Here is a 17,575-nt window from a genome sequence, read left to right as displayed (position 1 = left end):
GCTGTTTCTGCTGCGGAACCCCCAAAAAAGCTTGGTCGGTTAGCCAAAGACGGGTAAGATTCCCCACGGGGGAACAACCCAAGCCAGGCACGATCACTTTGGGAGGCCCCCCCCCCAAAAGAAGGACTTGGGGGGGCTGCAGCAAAAAGGGGGTGATGGACCCTCACTCCTCGGCTTTGACAAAGTCTGAGTTCTCAGCGTCCGGAAGAAAATCTCCTTATCTCTCGGTGGCTTTAGTTCCCGCGCTCCACCTAAGCCTGAAACAATGACGGGAAGTACAGCTCGGTACTGGGAAGTGCGGATTTCCCGGGGTGATCGGGCCTAAGAAAGAACATGTAAATTACTGTGAAACCTTCTTTGTTCAAGAATGCTCTCAGTTGAATGAGGAGGGTCTTAGGAGGAAGCTAGTTTGTTCCTCAGCCTTACAGCTCTTTGACCCCCAACTCAATAGACCGGCAGAGTTCTTTGTTTTATATGTTCCTTACTTCCCCTAATGAGTATTGTACGTTACCTGAGTTATTATGTAGCATGAGCCTAATAAAAGCAGGTATGGACGGTGGATCAGCGCGCTCCCCCACTAGGGGGGTGGCCATTCTGTCCCTACTTCCCCACAGAAACTGGTTTGTCTCTGTGCATGTGTGTTTTTTCTCGCGTGTTTATCGTCGAGCCATCCACAGTGTGCCGTGGTCACTGCTAGCCGGTGACCCACGCGCAACAGGATACAATCCCCATAGAGAGAACTGGGCATGTTACTTCTTCTTCTGTTTTCAGGGGAAATGTCTGAAGCACTGGCATTATTCCTTTGGTAAATGTTTGAGAGAGTTCACCAGTAATGCTACTTGAGGTTCAAATTTTACTTGTGGGAAGATATTAATGATAAATCCAATGTCATTAGCATAAATTCAACTTCAACTACTCAGATTTTCTGTCATGTCAATTGTGGTAACTTGTGCTTTTCAAGGAATTTGTCTATTTAATGTAAATTGTCATATATATTGGCATAAAGTTGTTCACAATATTCCCTCGTAATCCCTTTAACACCCATACTATTTAATTAAAGAAATAACAAACTCTCATTTCATTCCCGAAAGTGGTGTTCTTGGTTTTCTTTTTAATTTCAGTCTAGCTATAGTTTGACCAACTTTATCAGTCCTTTCAAGGAACTTGTGGTTTTGCTGATTTTTCTTCATTGTATGCTTTGTATTTCTTGATTTCCACTCATATTTATTAATTTTTCCTTTTATATACTTGGCTTTAAATTCTCTGTCTTTTCCTAGTTTCTTAAGGTATAAGTTTAGAAGAATCTTAAATCCTTTCTTTCCTAATTTAAGAATTTTCCTTTGAGTACTGATGTAGCAACATCCCAAAATTTTTTGCAGGCTGTATTTTCATTATAATTTTAGTCAATTAAGTTTTTTTATGTGATTTTCTTCTTTGAACTCTTTGATATGCAGAAAGGCACTTTTAAATTTTCAAATGTTTGGGCTTGTCTAGATTTCTAACAAGTCTGCTATTATCAGTTACACTGTAAAATGTCAAGCCACCCAAAAATTTATTAAATATGTTTCATTTAGCAACATGTGGCTTATCTTGGAGATTTCACTCTATGCACGTGGTGAATGCACTGGGTAAGGACGTTAAAATCTCCGTGGGATTTGGCTGTTTCTCCTGTGCGTTCTGTGCACGTTGGCTCTGGGCTTTTCTGTATCAACTTACTTTACCCTTTAGGGTTTGACACCCTGGGCCACCGAGTGAAGAGTGATGTCGGGTTTTCTTCTGACTTTGTACCCAGTGCTGCCACCTCACACACCCCGCCTTTCTGCCTGCGGGAACGATGGGGTGGAGGGGGTCTGTTTTTGTTCTGGAGCAACAAGTACTCGGGTGTCCTTATTCCCAGAGAATGTCAACTCTCTCCTGAAAAATCCCTTTCTGCTGAAGCAAAAGGACAGGCAGGCGTGGTGCTCCGGGTCACAGTCAGAATAACCACCGCGATGCCGCCCAATCAGGACACCTCGGGGCGACACCTCCCGGAAGCCACGGCAGGGGAGCCTGCTGCCTGCTGACCCCATCCCCGTGCTGTGCTCTGACTGCACTAAAAGAGCCCTCGCTGGATGTTTACTGGCAAGAAAGTTAAAAAAAAAAAACAAAACAGCAACAACAAAATCACCATTAATCAGACTCTACTATACACTGATGATATAACACGGCTGGGCCCATGGGATGAGCTGAACCCCACCAGGAACCCCTATGCAGTTTGCTTTCCTGGTTCCAGTCACAGGTGCCACACAGGTGCCCAACAAGTACCACACAGGTGGCACACAGGTGCCAGCCCCCCCCTCGCAGCCGCCCCACTCCTCCTGCCTGGACTGCAGACGAGAGGGTAGGGCTTGAGGGCGCTCTCTTGTCACTGTGAGGACGAAGGGACGAAAAGACCGAGGAAGCCCAGGGGGGTGAAGACATCATGAGGCCCACCTTGCCTACCTGTGTCTAGACTGAATGATTGAAAAAAGAAACCCCTGTTTGGTGAAGCCCCCGTAATTGTGTTTCTCTCTATGTGGCTCAACACAATGCCTAACTAATACTGAAGGGAAACCTGTAAGAATCCCCTTCTGTACCCTAGGCCAAATCCATACTTCTGCTTGGGAGTCACACTCCCCCATTCTCTACTCCTCTAGAGTAGTTCCTCCGAAGAAAACCCTTTAAAACTGCCTGTTACCATGCCAAGAACTCAGTGCAGACCTCCCCCCTTATATACCATTTTGGCGATCAGAAGTGCCCCAACTAGTGTCCTTCTCTCTTTGGAATCTCTCGCCTTTTACTGACTGAAACAGGCAGCTGAGCCCCCACTGAGGGAGACTGTTGACTTTGGTAAAACCGTTCAACTTTCTATATGGTTTGAAAGACCTTACAAGGTGAAACTTTTGGCAAAATCATTGTCATCCCTGGAAACTCTGCCAAGGAGTTTCTGGAACTGCCTTGGCCTTTTCCATCTGAGTCAAAGTCCCGCTCACCCCCTTTTTGGGGGGGAGTTCTGTTCCCCATGTACTGTGCTAATCCCTTTCGAGTTAGCCCCCAACTCAGAAGCAAGTTCCAACACACCCACGTGCTGAGGAATTGAAACCGTTGGTAATCAGGCGGTCACCTAGACGTCCGGTGAAGCTCACACCCACGTCGGAAGCAGACCAGCAGCCGCAGTGGGCCCTCGGGACGCGGCTCCCGGTGCCCCGGCTGAGCTCCCACGCGGACGGAGTGCGGCGTTCCTCGGCTCTGCCCGCCCAGCCTAGGGCGTGTTGCAAAGGGCAGTGCTGATCCCTGAGAGACTACAGAATAGGTACATGTGAACGCCCATGAGTGTGTGAGCACGTGGGTGTGTGCACACACACACACACTCACACACATGCACCCCTCAGCAGTTTTCCAATTGCTTCACAAATGAAATCACTGCAGCAGAACACCCCCAGGTTTCAGCATTCAGCAAGGAAGCCAAAAGCCCAGAGTTTTCAAAGTTTAATAACGTTGGGTCTGATAAACCTTTCAAGCCCGAGAGATTAATAATAGAAAATAGAGCCTGCTATGGCTTCATCACCAGTCCAGGCTGGGTCCAAGCCAGTAACAATTAGATCAGAAATGCCAAAGAATCCTTCTTGAGGCTTGACAGATAAACTCTGGACCTTGCCTGCATAAATGAACAACTATCAAAATATTGTTCTTGTTTTTATTCATGAGTTTCAAGATATCCACAAATTATATAAGACTGAGGTTTTTTTTCTGTTGACTTCAGCAGCTGATTAAAATTATGGGCTAAAAGTCTGAGCAAGAAGTGAACTTAAATTTTGCTGCTGGAACAAACTCTTCTGTTCTGTTGGTAAATCCATTTTAGTACATTATAATCATTCTGTTCTCGTTAAGACATCAAACACAATAGACTGGACTCACTCAGCTACCTCCTAGATGTCCGCTGGTCCATCGTACAGAGTTGGGTACACACACAGCTGCCCAGCTACCTCTCAGGGACTTAAAAGTGAGTGAGAAGGCCAGCCCGTGCCCAGCTGTCTTAAACAAGCTCGCTATATTAATATCTGACCTCTGGTTAATGATGTAACCTGCTTCTCCGTGGTCTGTCAAGCTCAGGATTGAGAATTTTTGCTTAAACTTTGCACACCTTGGATTGCTTCATGCCAGCAAGGTCCATCTGTCGCTGTCACTCCACAGCCATCAATTCCAGTGTGACCTCACTTCAGATCACGCTGGGACACAGCCAAGCCGAGCTTGGCGTGTCCACAAAGCAGATAATATGGCACAGTGACATACTTCATGCATTTTTGTTCTAATCTCCAGGCCCATTTGCAGGCTCGAGACCTGTCCTGTGAGCTCTTTCCCGCCTTTGCAGTGGCCAGAAGGAGCTGGCTGAGCCTCTGAGTCTCTGCTCTTGTCACCTGTCACCTCTCACTCTGTCCTGCATGTCCACTCCTCTAATGGCCTTGCTGTCCCTAAAAACAGGCACACGGGCTGTTCATGGTTAAAGAGTTTTCCAGTTACTCATTATGTGACACCAGTGATCATTAAAAATAACGAGTCTGGCCCCGGCTGGGTGGCTCCGTTGCTTGAAGTGTCGGCCCATACACCAGAATGTTGGGGTTCCATCCTTGATCAGGGTGTGGCCTAGGTTGGGGGTTCGCTCCCCAGGCGGGGCACGTATGAGAAGCAGCCAATCAATGTTTCTCACATCAATGTTTCCTCTCTCTCTCAAACCAATACACATATCCTCGGGGGCAGGGGGTAGGGATTGAAAAAGAAATGATACAAATAATGAGTGTGCAAGTAAAACGATTTCAAACCTCTCATAGTCTTGGTTTGAAGCGAGATGCTGGCTGAAAGCTACTAAGATTTCTGCTCTCAGTCTTTTCTTCTTAAAAGGAGCTGCTCCCTAACCCGCCCCCCGCACGGCGACCCAGCCACGGCAGGTGATGTGGCCCCTTGGCCCTGGGCGGGAATTCTGCCTTTCGGAGGGAGGGGTACCTCGCTCTCTCCTCTTGCTGGAACAAACGGAGACCCACCGGCAACCTGCTGCTCACAGGAATTGCCTTCTGAGGCCGACTCCTTTTCGCCTTTCCATGTGCCCAAGAAGGCATACTTTGTGTTGACATACTTGGATTCTTTCCCTTCTACTCTGGTGGGAACTGTGAGGGAAACTGTCTCCAGAATGGTCGGCAGCCAAAACAACAACGCCACACGAGACAGAGAGAGAAAACTATGCAGGTTCTTAATCCTTTCCCAAACTGCCACACACTATGCAGTTCAAAATGCTGCCGTGAAACTTTAGAGCTTGCTTATCTGATGATGAACGGTGGGGAAGATTTAATAACTCAAACAGCTTCCTCCAGAAAATGTCATCACACCGCTTTGGTGCCTTTCCGCTTCTTCCTCGCTAACCCAGCACCTCGGAGTTTGTCAAAATAGGGTCTTTCAGACGCTGATGAGTGAACCTTCAGAAGGAAGATAACTGTATCTTATAAAAACTTTTCCAGAAAACAAAAAAACGAATGTACAAGCCATTTTATGAACTTAATAGCGTGATGTTAAAATTGGGTAAGGACAATATAAAAAAGGGGATACAAATAGTTTCCGTCCATTCATCACAGGTGAGAAAATACTAAATAAAATATTAACCAAATAAATTCAAAATCTATTAAGGGTAATGCTGCATGAATTGGTAGGGATTGTCCCAGAATGCTACAATGGTTTACTGATCAAAGCTCCATCAGTGCAATTATTCACGATAGTGGGCTAAAAAAGAAAATTAAATTATTATGATGAGATGGAGAAAAAACATTTAATACATTTTACACTTATTTAATGATGAAACAAATGAGAACAGGGAGCAAATACGTCTTCAAGTTGATAAAAAGTATTTACTTAAAAGGCTCATCTAGATAGTACTGATGGAAGAAATTTTGAGCTCAACAAGGCAAAGGTATCTCTTATCACACTACTATGTATTGTAGTGCCAAGAACCCAGGCAACACGATAAGAAAAGGAAAATAATTAGCAATGATGACATTTGGAAGAAATAAAACTGTAATTATTTGCAAACGATAAGATTATCTACATAGAAAACACAAGAGAATGAACAAATTAGTGTAAATGAGTGTGTCTAATAACAGTGTTACGTGAAATTGCCAGATACAGATAAACTTTAAAGATGAACAGCATTTGTAGACACTACTGGTCTCAAAATCTTGGTTCCTCCAAAAATTGATAAATAAAAATTAAAACGCGTATAACCCTTACCGTTGAAAAGCAAGCCAGTTTACTTCAGACCAGTACGACCCTGATCATTATTTATAAACTGCAATTACGAACATCAGATACGGCACAGCACAAGGTTGCCGGGGTTCCAATCTTGGTTCTCTCAGTACCTGCATGACCTCAGGTGAGTCACATAACCTCACTCTCTGCCTCACATTTCCTGCCTGGAAACTGAGGATGAGGATGAGGGTGACGACACTGACCACTCACAATGCTGTGAGGTTTAAGTGAATTAATACTTGGAAAGCACTTGAATATCGTCTAGCTCAAAGTTGGTGTCTCAAAAAAAAATCAGCAGCTATTCATGTCATTCTAGAACTAACACCACTGGAGTACTACAGTAGGTGGTGTCAGCCTAAAAGGTAAGGCAGCACCTGTAGAAGGTGCTACTAGTTTCCTCTTGTCCCCAGCTGGGCGTCCATGTTTCACGCTGGCGTCCAGCACCTTACTCAGTAAAACACAACTACAAATAGAAGGTAATATGCCACTCAGCCCAAACTAATAGTTAATAAATAAGTTAATAGAAAAAAATGTAGAAAGATTCTTTGACATTGAGATAATCTTGGATGGAGGGGGGAGTATAAATCACAATGTCAAATATGGGTAAATTTAAACAAACAAGAGCAAAACTTTCAGGATCCCAAAACCTAGCTGATGTATGACAGGTTAGGAAAGGAAACCGCAGCATACAAGGGCTTATTTTCCAGAATACAACAAGAACTCATACAGATCCTTAGATTCCCCGTTTCAAGAGAACAGGATTAAGGCCCAGCTGGCGTAGCTCAGTGGATTGAGCTCAGGCTGTAAACCAAAGCACCGCAGGTTCGATTCCCAGTCAGAGCACATGCTTGGGTTGCAGGCCATGGCCCCCAACAACCGCATATTCATGTTTCTCTCTCTTTCTCCCTCCCTTCCCTCTCTAAAAATAAATAAATAAAATTTAAAAGAAGAGAACAGGATTATTTTTTTCCTGTGACTGCTGTTCCGTCTCCAGTCCTGGGAACAGAACACCTCCTCGCTGGCTGTCCTGCCTCAAGCTTTGCCGCCCATCTGTCCCGTCCTCTGAGACAGACATGTGAAGCCCTGACTGCTGCTGTGACAAGTCACCACGCATTTCGTGGGTTGAAGTTTACTCTCTGACGGTTCTGGAGGTAAGAGTCCCAAGTCCCGCTCACTGGCCTGAAGTCAAGGCGTCCAGGGGAGGCTGTTTCCTGGCCTCGTCCAGCTCCTAAATCCCATCCCACTCACATCCCTGGGCCCGTGGCTCCCCCCATCCCCACCAGCATCAGCGCAGCTTCAGGACTCTGCTTCGGTTCTGTCTCCGCCCCTCCTGCCAGCCCTTATCAGGACTCTTGTGATTCCACTGGGCCCCGTGGAGAACCCAGGGCGATGTCCTCCTCTCGTAAACCTTCACTTGGCCAGCCCTGCGGTGTCCCTTTGACCACGTTAGGTCACGTGCTCACGACGTCCAGGGACTAAAGTGAGCCCGTATTTGGGGGGCCGTCATTCAGCCCACCTCACTCAGACTTCTCAGTCTCAGGGCTGCTGTCACTTTTGTCAGGGCAGCTCTTTGCTGTGGTGGCGTGTCCCGTGCCTTGTGAGATGCTGGGTAGCATGGCTGCCCTCTGCCCATTAGCTACCAGCAGCACCCCCTTCCCCCTAGCTGTCACCAAATGTCACCGGACGATTGAAAACCTCTGCTTCACACCATTTGCAAATCATTGAAGAAAGCAAACCACGCCCCTCTCCTGCACAGAATTATTTGTGTCCGCCATGATTCTCAACATCATGTCCCTACGCAGCATATCACCCGAGATTTCTCACGGCTTCTCTCGGTCCTTTCTACCCTTGCTTCCCACCTGGACCTTTGTCCTCCAGATATTCTCACCATTCCCCAGAGCACGAAGCTCTCTCACCACCCCCTGCTTTGTGAGTACTGTTCTCCTGCCTAAAAATTCCCCTCCATTGTTCATGTGACGAACCTTCAGTCCTTTCTCCTCCAAATGGAGCTGAGGCGTCCGGGAGCCCAGGGCCCCTCCCCAGGTCTGCCCGGAGCACACGGCAGCGTGACCTCTGCCAGGGTCCTGGTGCGCCTTGCCTCTGTCCTGTGAGTAATCTTATACCTTCATCTGCCCTCGTCCTGCAATGCATCCGCTGCTCAGATTGGTGAGTGAAGGAGCGATGGCGGATTGCATGCCTCGACTTGCAGGAGACGGATGAAAAATGTGGCTCCGAGATATTAACCAAAAATCACCTGCTTTTCTCTTTCCAAATAGAAAAATCAATTCATTCTTCTACCCTCGTTCGTGGAGAGAAGTCGTCAGAATTTGGATCTTTTGTGAATGTCTAATAACTATTTAATTATTATTTCCTCCCCAATTAAGTTCGTGCTCACACCCTCCCTTTACTTACGTAACGTGCTTCAGTGAAAACGTGAATGAGAATGCTCCCTTCCACAAAGCATTTGGCAAAAGGCAGCTGGGATGGGGGCCTCGCCGTCCTATTTCACAGCTCTCTGAAAAGCCTGGGACGTCAGAGCAGTCGTGTGTCACCAGGAGGCCCGGCTGATGCTTGCATGCAGACTCTGACTTCCCACGCAGGGAACCGTCACCTGGCCCTCCCCGCCTCCACCCTGCCCTGGGTCCCACTGCGCTGCGGAGTGTCAACAGTTGGTGCAGGCTCCAAACACTAAAAGTGTCAACACGGAATCTGTTGCTGTGCATTTTATTATTCTTCTGGTAGTCTAGTGTTAAAAGTTTCTCTTAATGGGTGGAAACTGGAGGCTCTTTAGGACATACCGCCGAAAACACCTGCAAGTTACGTTCCCCGATGGCTGCGTGCCCCGCTCAGAGCTCAGATTAAGAGGATGTTGAGAGATGATGTATGTTACCTGCCCATTTGGTAAGTGTATTCAGGTAATGTATGCAAAACTCAGGAGTTAAAGAACGTACCCCATGCTGCATTTTTATCATTCTAGCTAAAAATCTGTCTACGGACCTTGTACGGGGAAGGGTAACAACAACGTTTCATTATCCAAAATGTCAAAACTTAATACGCCAAAGGGAGGTTTTTAGACTGTCTTGAATTCCCATATAAGGCTGACCGAAAATTCTTAAGTTGTTGCTAAAAATATGTGGGGGCGGGCCAGAGTAACACTGACATTGCTGAAACTATTTGGCGAAGACTAGACTAGAACACGCCCGAACGAATCCCAGCTCCATGACCCTTCAGCGAGGGACCTGAGCTCTCTCTGCCCCAGTGCCTTCCTCTGTCCAATGAAGTAAAAATAGGACTAACGTCACAGGTTGTGTTGAGTATTGAAAGAGTTTGTATTTCAAAACCCTTTGAACTCTGCCTGGCACAAGGAAGCACTAAATACATATCTGGGATTGTTATTAGTGAAAACAGAGCAATGGTGAACTAAGGACTCTTCCGAGTGTTAGGAACTGAGTGATGTGTGAGAAACTCTACCACCCACCAGAAGGAAATGCGATCTATCTGTTTCTCAGTGAAGAAGGAGCCGATAAGGGGTCCCAGCTGCAGAGGGGGTGCCTAGCTGGACTGCAGTTCCGGATTTCAGTTTTGGGAAAAGAGTCTCGTGAATTTGGGGGCTTGGGGTTCCGACACCCGCTCAGAAGTTTCACTCGCTGCCGACAACCCCAGGAAAATGAAATCCGCTCTTCCTTATCCTGTGTTCTCCACACTGCGGTCCCGAGGAGTCTGTCCGATGTCTTCTAGCCCTGCTGCCTGCCCGACCCGCTCGCTTCAACGGTCGTATCTCAAGTGCAGCACCCGTCCTCCTCTGCGCCTCCTGCTTAGAATGTCCTTCATTGACCTTTCTCCTTGCCCAGGGCCCCACTTCTTAAAGGGTCCGCTCAGTGCCCCTCTCTTTGAGCCGCTCCATTCATAAGAACAGTATATTAATGATATGAGAAAGGTATCTGGAGGCAGAAAGGTCCAATTTTTTAAATCTTAATCATAATTCAACCCACATTTGTGGAACATGGTGTGCAGTCTCCTCACTACTGTGGGAAGTATAAGATGAACAGGATACTTCCTCTTCTTTTTTTTTTGCCTTTTTTATTGACTGTGTTGGGGTTACACTGGCTAACAAAATTATACTGTTGGTGCACAATTCCAGAGCACACGCCTGTACACTGTGCTGTGTGTTCGCCACCCCCAGTCAAGTGTCCTCCACCACCATTTACCCCCTTCCCCCTCTCCCCCTCCCCCACCCCAACCCCACAGTCACCACACTGCTGCTCATGACCGTAAGTTTCTTCCTTTTTTCTTTTCGCTCAATCCTTCCATCCCTCCGCACCCAGCCCCCCAACACCCCACTCCACCCTGGTTCTGACAGCTGCCATCCTGCTCTCTGTCACTCTCCTGACTTCAGGGAACGAGACTCTCGTCTAGCATGGGGCCAGCAGGCACCAAGCAACCCGAACGCAAGGGAGGTTGGGTAAAACCAATGGGAGAACCAACTTCACAAGGTCAGAGATTCGTTCTAACTGTAACTGGAACGTTTCCTGGAGGCGCACATTCCATCAGGACTTAAAACCTGGGAGGATTCCAGTAAACTGGAAGGAAGCGGAGCTTTGAAAAAGGTGATCATTTTTGTTTCTGGGCATAAGCCTGGTTGGAAAGTACCCAGAGTTCTCATCATGGCAGGGTTGCTTGCGAGGGCGAGACAACTCTTTTCGCAGACCCTGCAGAGGCACAGAGTATGCGGTTTGCTCTCAGCTGACTGTAAGAAGGATAACAAAGAGGAGTATCGAACGACTCAGAGGCCAGTCTCACGTAAACAAAATCTGGCTCAGCCTGGAGGGCACGTCGGTGGGGGCCCTTAATGTCCAACTTCCCAGCTCTTCCTCAGCTCTGCAAGGAACGCTAAACCTAATTCCACCCAGAGGTTACATTTGCTCCAAAGGTGCGCCGCCCTGCAGCTCCTACAGGGATGTGAGAAGCCCGTGGTGAATCGGATTCACGAAGAGTGTGGGGGTTTTAAAACACGTCCACACATCGTTTGCCACTCCTTCCCCACCCCCTCCCGACCCCGTATGGGCCGTCCTGGACGACTGGGTCCTACGAGTGGCAGCAGCGAAGGTGTGGGTGTGTCACTCCAGAGAGAAGGTAACAGAAATGCACGCCAGCTGTCTCCCTGCGTCTCTCTGGAGCCACACACCGTCGGGGAAGTCAGCAGCCGCTCCACGGCAGCCAGCCGAGGAGCCCTGCAGACGCAGGGCTGTCCCACCCGCAGCCAGGGGCCGCGTGCGGCCCAGGGTGGCTATGACTGCGGCCCAACACAAAATCATACATTTACTTAAAACCTTTTTTTTGCTCATCAGCTTTCCTTAGTGTTTGTGTATTTAACGTGTGACCTAAGGCAACTCTTCCTCCAGTGTGGCCCGGAGATGCCAAAGGCTATATAGGTGGGCCACCTTACAGGTGGAGCTTGTAGCTACAATCAAGCCTTTAAATAGCTGCAGCCTGGCCAACAACTTGATTGCCACTGCCCCAGCAACTCTGAGCCAGAGCCCCCCAGCCAGGCCACCGCCAAGTTCCTGACCTGCGGACCCTTAGAAATAACAAAGGAGATCCACCATCAGGTAGCAAACTGTAATGAAAACGGAGAAGTGAACAAGGAGGGCTTTTTTTTTTATCAAAGCACAGCGATTATGACTACATTTCAGTTGTAGGGAGGATGGTTTGTTGATTATTTAGTAACTTGACCTTGAAGAGTAAATAACAATGAAACGAGGGAACAAAGTACCAAGAATCCTGAACCTGACCCAGCTAACTTTTTAACCACTAACGGCTTGCCACAAAGAGGGAGATTTAATACTTTTCAAATTTTTGAACTCCAGTCGATAGCATAGTCTAATTCAGGTCTCGAGCACATAGGGTCTTCTGGCTTAACAACAGCACTGTGATATGCTCATAAAATCAGTTATGGATTTGTATTCTGTCTTAATGTCCTATTATTTTAGTTTTGCCAAAGGAATAGATTTTTCATTATTCACAAAGTTGTATGGAGTCACTAGCCTTGTATTTACATGTACGCATCTTTGTGAAAATTTGAAAAGCGACGCATTGCCCTCAGCGTACACAGAGCCCTGCCTTGTACAAAGCAAATGCAAACAGCGTTAGTCTTGGAAAGTCCACTAACAGGGAGGATGTATGGATATGGGCGGGGCTCCTTCCGGTGTGTAAACAAACATGAAGGGGTCTTTAATGTAGACACTAAAATACTGTTGTTATATAAAGACACATTTTCTAAGACATGTTAAACTTACAGGAGAAATAATAAAAGGTGCTTGCCCTAAAAACCCGCCTGGGAGTCCCTCTCCTCCCTCCCGCGTCCTAACCAGGCACGGAAACACCTGAAGCCGGCCACACTGACACCCTTGGATTTGGGGACGGAACGAGGGGACGAGGTCACAACAAGGGCAAAGCCTCAGAGCAAAGGAAATAAAGTTCACAATACTGGGGTTTAGTTCCCTTTTTTGGGCTCCACTGACCTGGCCCGGGGATGAGGAACTGCACTTGCGCGTAGGGGTCCAGCCCTCACTGGCTAGGGGGACCGCGGGGTGGGGACCTCCGCACCTGGGGCGGGGCCCGGCCTGGACTGGGCGGGGCCTAGGGTGGTAGCCGGGCGGGGCCTCTGGGAACGGCTGGATTGGACTGGGTGGGCGCTGGGCGGGGCCTGTGCGCGGCTGGGCGGGGCGGGGCAGGATCTGGGCGTGGCATGGGCCCGCCTGGGCGTGGCCTGGGGCGCGGGAGATTTGAACTTCCTCTCCACGGAAGCCTCACCGGCGCACTGGTTAAATTGCGCAGCAGCTTTTCCCCCAGACTCCTGAAACGAGGGGCCCCAGTGCCGGATTGGGAGATGGTGGAAGGACCAGGTTGTACTCTGAATGGAGAGAAAATTCGGGCGCGAGTGCGCCCCGGGCAGGTGGTGATGGACGTTCGGGGCCGCGCTTTGCAGAGCCTGTGGAGCCCCGGCTTGCCTCACGCCGTCTCGGGGGCTGCGGTGTCTTCGCAGGTGAGCCGGTCTGTAACTTGCTACGGGGAAAATGGAATAAAGACCCCTTTAGGTTTCCAGGGTCCAAAGTCGCCCTGGTCCTGGTTCCCTGGATCCCGCCTTTCCCAAAGTTCATTTTGGCTTTATAGGAGGGACGAGTTCAAGCTAGCGCGCCTGCGCAGTGGCGCACTGTCCAGGGCTAAGGCTGCCAGAGGTGCCCAGGCAGAAGCCACTCCATGTCGCCTTGCTTAACTTCTTTACAACCCAGCAAAAGGTGGCTTTCTTGTGTCACTGTAGCTGCATTTTCTGCCTTTACCATGATCAGATCTCTGCAACCTCTGACTTTTTTTCATCACGCTTTCAGCATGAGATTCTAGCTTCTCGCTTGCCTAACGTGCCGCGGTTGATAAATGTATAGCAACCAATTTATAATTCTAACACAGCACGTAGGAAATTTAGCACTAACCTTCCTACGCAACTTAACGTTGTCATCTAATGAAGGGCAGTGAAACCCAGTTGCGGTTCCCTTAAGCGAAGTTGTTTCTTTTTGAAGGAAATTGTAGCACCGCGCTCTGCCACTCAGGCACTCACTGCAGTTGCTGTCATGTTCGTGTGGCGAGTTGAGAACTTGTACTGAAAAGTGCTGATGAAGCCATCGCACTTTAAAAGCCCTGGGGGCTTTGTATTGCGTGTAGACCATTGTAGTTCATGGGTGCATTCGATACTGCGCTGGACTTCAGTGTTCTGCAAAGCTTCTTCATAGCTTTTGGTCCTGCAGGAATAAGGTGCTGTATGAAATGGCCTGCAAAGGGAAAAGTATACGAAATTACATATGCTTACAACTTGAAAGAAATGAGGTTCTAAGTCTGAGAAAATACATCTTCAGACTTAGAAAAATAATAAGTTTTCCATCTGCTAATTGCCACTGTGTTTTATTTATTTTGACTCAATGTGTCAGTAAGTAGCCTGTACCTAGTTCTTTTTTTTTTTTAAAGATTTTACTTATTTTTAGAAAGAGAAGAAGGGAGGGGGAAAGAGGAAGAGAAACATCAATGTGTGGTTGCCTCTCACATGCCCCCTAATGGGGACCAGGCCTGAAACCCAGGCATGTGCCCTGTCTGGGAATGGAACCTGCAACCCTTTGGTTCGCAGGCTGGTACTCAACCACATCAGCCAGGGTGCTAGTTTCTTACTATAATGCTTCTCAAAAATCTTTTCAGGATGTCACACAGATGGATCTTGTGTGAACTCTTAAGAATATTAAAATATTCTTTTTTTAAGATTTATTTATTTTTAGAGAGGGAAGGGAGGGAGAAAGAGAGAGAGAAACAGGAATGTGCGGTTGCTGGGGGTCATGGCCTGCAACCCAGGCATGTGCCCTGGCTGGGAATCGACCCTACAACACTTTGATTCGCAGCCCATGCTCAATCCACTGAGCTACGCCAGCCAGGGCAGAATATTAAAATATTCTTATAGAAATTACTCGTGCAACAAAAGTTTGAATGTAAAGGCAGTGGGGGGCCAGAAATGAACTCTTCCCCTCGTGGAGTCTGTGTTTTGGTTGGGAAGACGCACAGGCATACATTGAATGAGAACATAAAGACAACCTGATACGTTCTCTGAAGGACAGGAACATGGCTCTGTGAGGCGTTACACAGTACGGTCAGGGAGGCTGTGCTGGGAAAGGAACAAGCCCAGATGAGGTGTGACAGGTGAGGGCGGATATGCAGCACCTGGGTGGGAGACCGTTGGGGCAGAGTGATAGCAAAGGCGGAGAGCTTCGAACACAGTGTGCGAGCCGCTGAACCAGTGCAGCCGGGAGAGACCGGGAAAGAGGGGATGAGAAGGAAGGAAAGTGATTTGAAACAGACAGGCGTGGGATTGACAGGCTGGAGGCAGACCGCAGAGATCTCTGTAGACCTGGTTAGGGACTTTGCATTTTTCTTAGCAGTGGTAGTAGACTCTGAAGTGTGCTGAGATCCACTTACACTTTGAAGAGATCACTGGACCTTGGAAAGAAAAATAAAAGGCCGGAGGAAAGCCCGCGTGGATCCTGCTCCCTCAGTCGGGAGAGGACTGCCGGAGCCTTCGGCCGGGAGTGCTGGGGGTAGAGACGGAGAGAGGGGGCAGAACCGCCGTTTCGGAGGTAAAGGCAGTAAGGCTGCCGTGGACAGGCCAGGAATGGATTTATGGGCCCCCACTTACATCATCCGGCAGTGACACATTCTGTGCAAGGTTTTATGCTACTTCCTGAGGATACCAAGACACGTAAGATAAAGTTTCTGCTGTGAGAATCCAACGTCATGTGTTCAATAGATGTCACCTCGTTGGTGGATTCACAGCAACGTGAACGTTGTAAGTTTGTTGTGACTGTTACTAGCGGCAAGGCATAAAGTGCTTTTGAAGAACTCGTGTGTTTTCCTTGGTTGATGAGAAATAATAACCGAGTGATAAGGATTAACCGGATTCCACAGACGAGGAAAGTGAAGCTCTCCGTGAATTTCAATGAGTTGCCCAAGATCACATGACCAGTGAGGGGTTAACCAGGGCTTGGTCTCCCTTCCCTTACACTGTGCAGCCTCCACCCCTAGCTGTAGCTTCTCTCAGTTATGAAGGATGCGGCAGGAAAGAGGCTAACCCAGTGGCAGGAGCACCACTGCTCAGCATGCAGCAGTGATCCTTTATTAACTAGAGAAAAGAGACCTTGGGTCTCCGGCTGCGTCCGCCACCATTTTTAGCTTTCTTCCATTTAGTCGATTTAGTCAATTCTATTTAGTCAATAGAGTTAGCACAGTACCTACTGTGCTAACTCTATTCTGATGTCTTGCACTCCTGTGTTCAAATTGCACAAAAGAGTTCATGCAGCCTAGTAATATAACACAAATGCTTCATCCATGGTCGAGCAGTTATTAGCATCACTTGGAAACAATTCTAAATAAGCTATATCCCTTAAATAAAAAGCCCAGCACTTAAAGCTGTTATGTTTCATACCTTGACATAAAGAGATAAATGCTGGAATAAGTGTATTAGAACCACAGACCTATTTTATACCAGTTATATGGGAACTGAATCTGAAAATCATATGGAATTAATAGTCTCTTTGTGATTATTGGGAAAGTCCCGAATAATCTTCCATGGTTTCACTTTCTGGGCCTTTGGTTTGAAGAAGTAATTTTGTAAACATGAAGGGTCTTTTGCATTTTTGAGGGTGGTTGGATTCATAGCGAATTTCATCAAAAAATATGGTGCATTGACACTGACCTCTGACATGACCTTGAGTCACAGAGACCCTGTGTTTCCTGGATGTTTATGTCCGAGAGCTGAAGCTCCTGAAATAATTCTGCCACTGGTTTGTAATCTTTAGTTCTCACAAGACAGCATTTAAAAGTAAGTTTATAACGGCATGCTACATATCCTTCACACTGCAGTAAGCATCACAATAGAAGAGTTAAGAAATATTAGTGAGGCATTTTAAATCAATTATTTAAAGTTCAGATAATCATGGCACCAACCCCACCCCCCCACCCACAATTAGTCTTTTTGCTGTGTCCTCTTTGCTCCAGTCTGAAGTTCATAGAGCACATGCTTTAATGCGTGTCTCCTTGGGGCAACTGGTCGCCCTTGAGAAGACGAAAGCCCAGCCACAGAGGGTCCCAGCCCCTGCCGGTCACGTGGACAGGACACGGTTCCTCTGCGTCTGACCCACTGTCTGGTCAGCATACAATCACGCTATTGTGTAAGCGCACTGCATCCAACTCTGCCGGAGCTCGAGGTCCTTGTGGCAAGAGGTGGCGTTGGAATATAAATGAATGCGTCTGGCTAATAAGCCGTGCTGAGTCCATCCTCCCATTTTAATTGTGGGTGGATGCCATAGTCTAGGGAAGCCAGTGTGTGATCTGCATATGTTTTCAATCTGACTGCACAAGGCAGGATGTAGGGCCGCGCTTGTTTATTTATAAGCCCCCGTTTCATTTGGAACACGGTCCCTGGGCCGTTGTCACTCCTTAAGATTTGATACCTATGTTTAATATGCCAGTTACTCATATGTATCTTCATATGTCCTTCACAGTGGCGTGAGCAGAGTAGGCATTTCATAAACATTTGAGTGGATGGAGAAGAGCAGAGGTGTGAATTGTGCAAAATGATTGGGGAGTTAGAAATAAATTCAGTTTGGAATCTGTGGTTAGGAGCATGTATTTTGTTATGTGAATTATATGGAAATTCCTACCACAGGAAAATAAG

The 17,575-nt window shown here is 47.6% G+C and overlaps 1 protein-coding gene across 2 annotated transcripts in view; it reads left to right on the top strand.

The window, feature by feature from the left end:
* The first annotated feature begins 13,156 nt into the window (after positions 1-13,156).
* Positions 13,157-17,575, top strand: part of NEIL3 (nei like DNA glycosylase 3) — a 38,855-nt gene continuing 34,436 nt past the window's right edge. Inside the window, exon 1 of one of the 2 annotated variants that reach the window (XM_045821686.1) lies at positions 13,157-13,354. In XM_045821686.1, coding sequence (XP_045677642.1) covers positions 13,199-13,354 — 156 coding nt within the window. In that variant the 5' untranslated portion in view covers positions 13,157-13,198. The remainder of the gene's footprint in view (positions 13,355-17,575) is intronic. The other variant, XM_045821687.1, reaches the window with a different exon arrangement.

Source organism: Phyllostomus hastatus, unplaced genomic scaffold (genome assembly GCF_019186645.2).
Source record: "Phyllostomus hastatus isolate PE091 unplaced genomic scaffold, TTU_PhHast_1.1 phas_scaffold_46, whole genome shotgun sequence".
In the NCBI taxonomy this organism is placed as follows: domain Eukaryota; kingdom Metazoa; phylum Chordata; class Mammalia; order Chiroptera; family Phyllostomidae; genus Phyllostomus; species Phyllostomus hastatus.
Note: the sequence above shows the minus strand (reverse complement) of the source record. Positions and strands in the feature narration are given on the sequence as shown.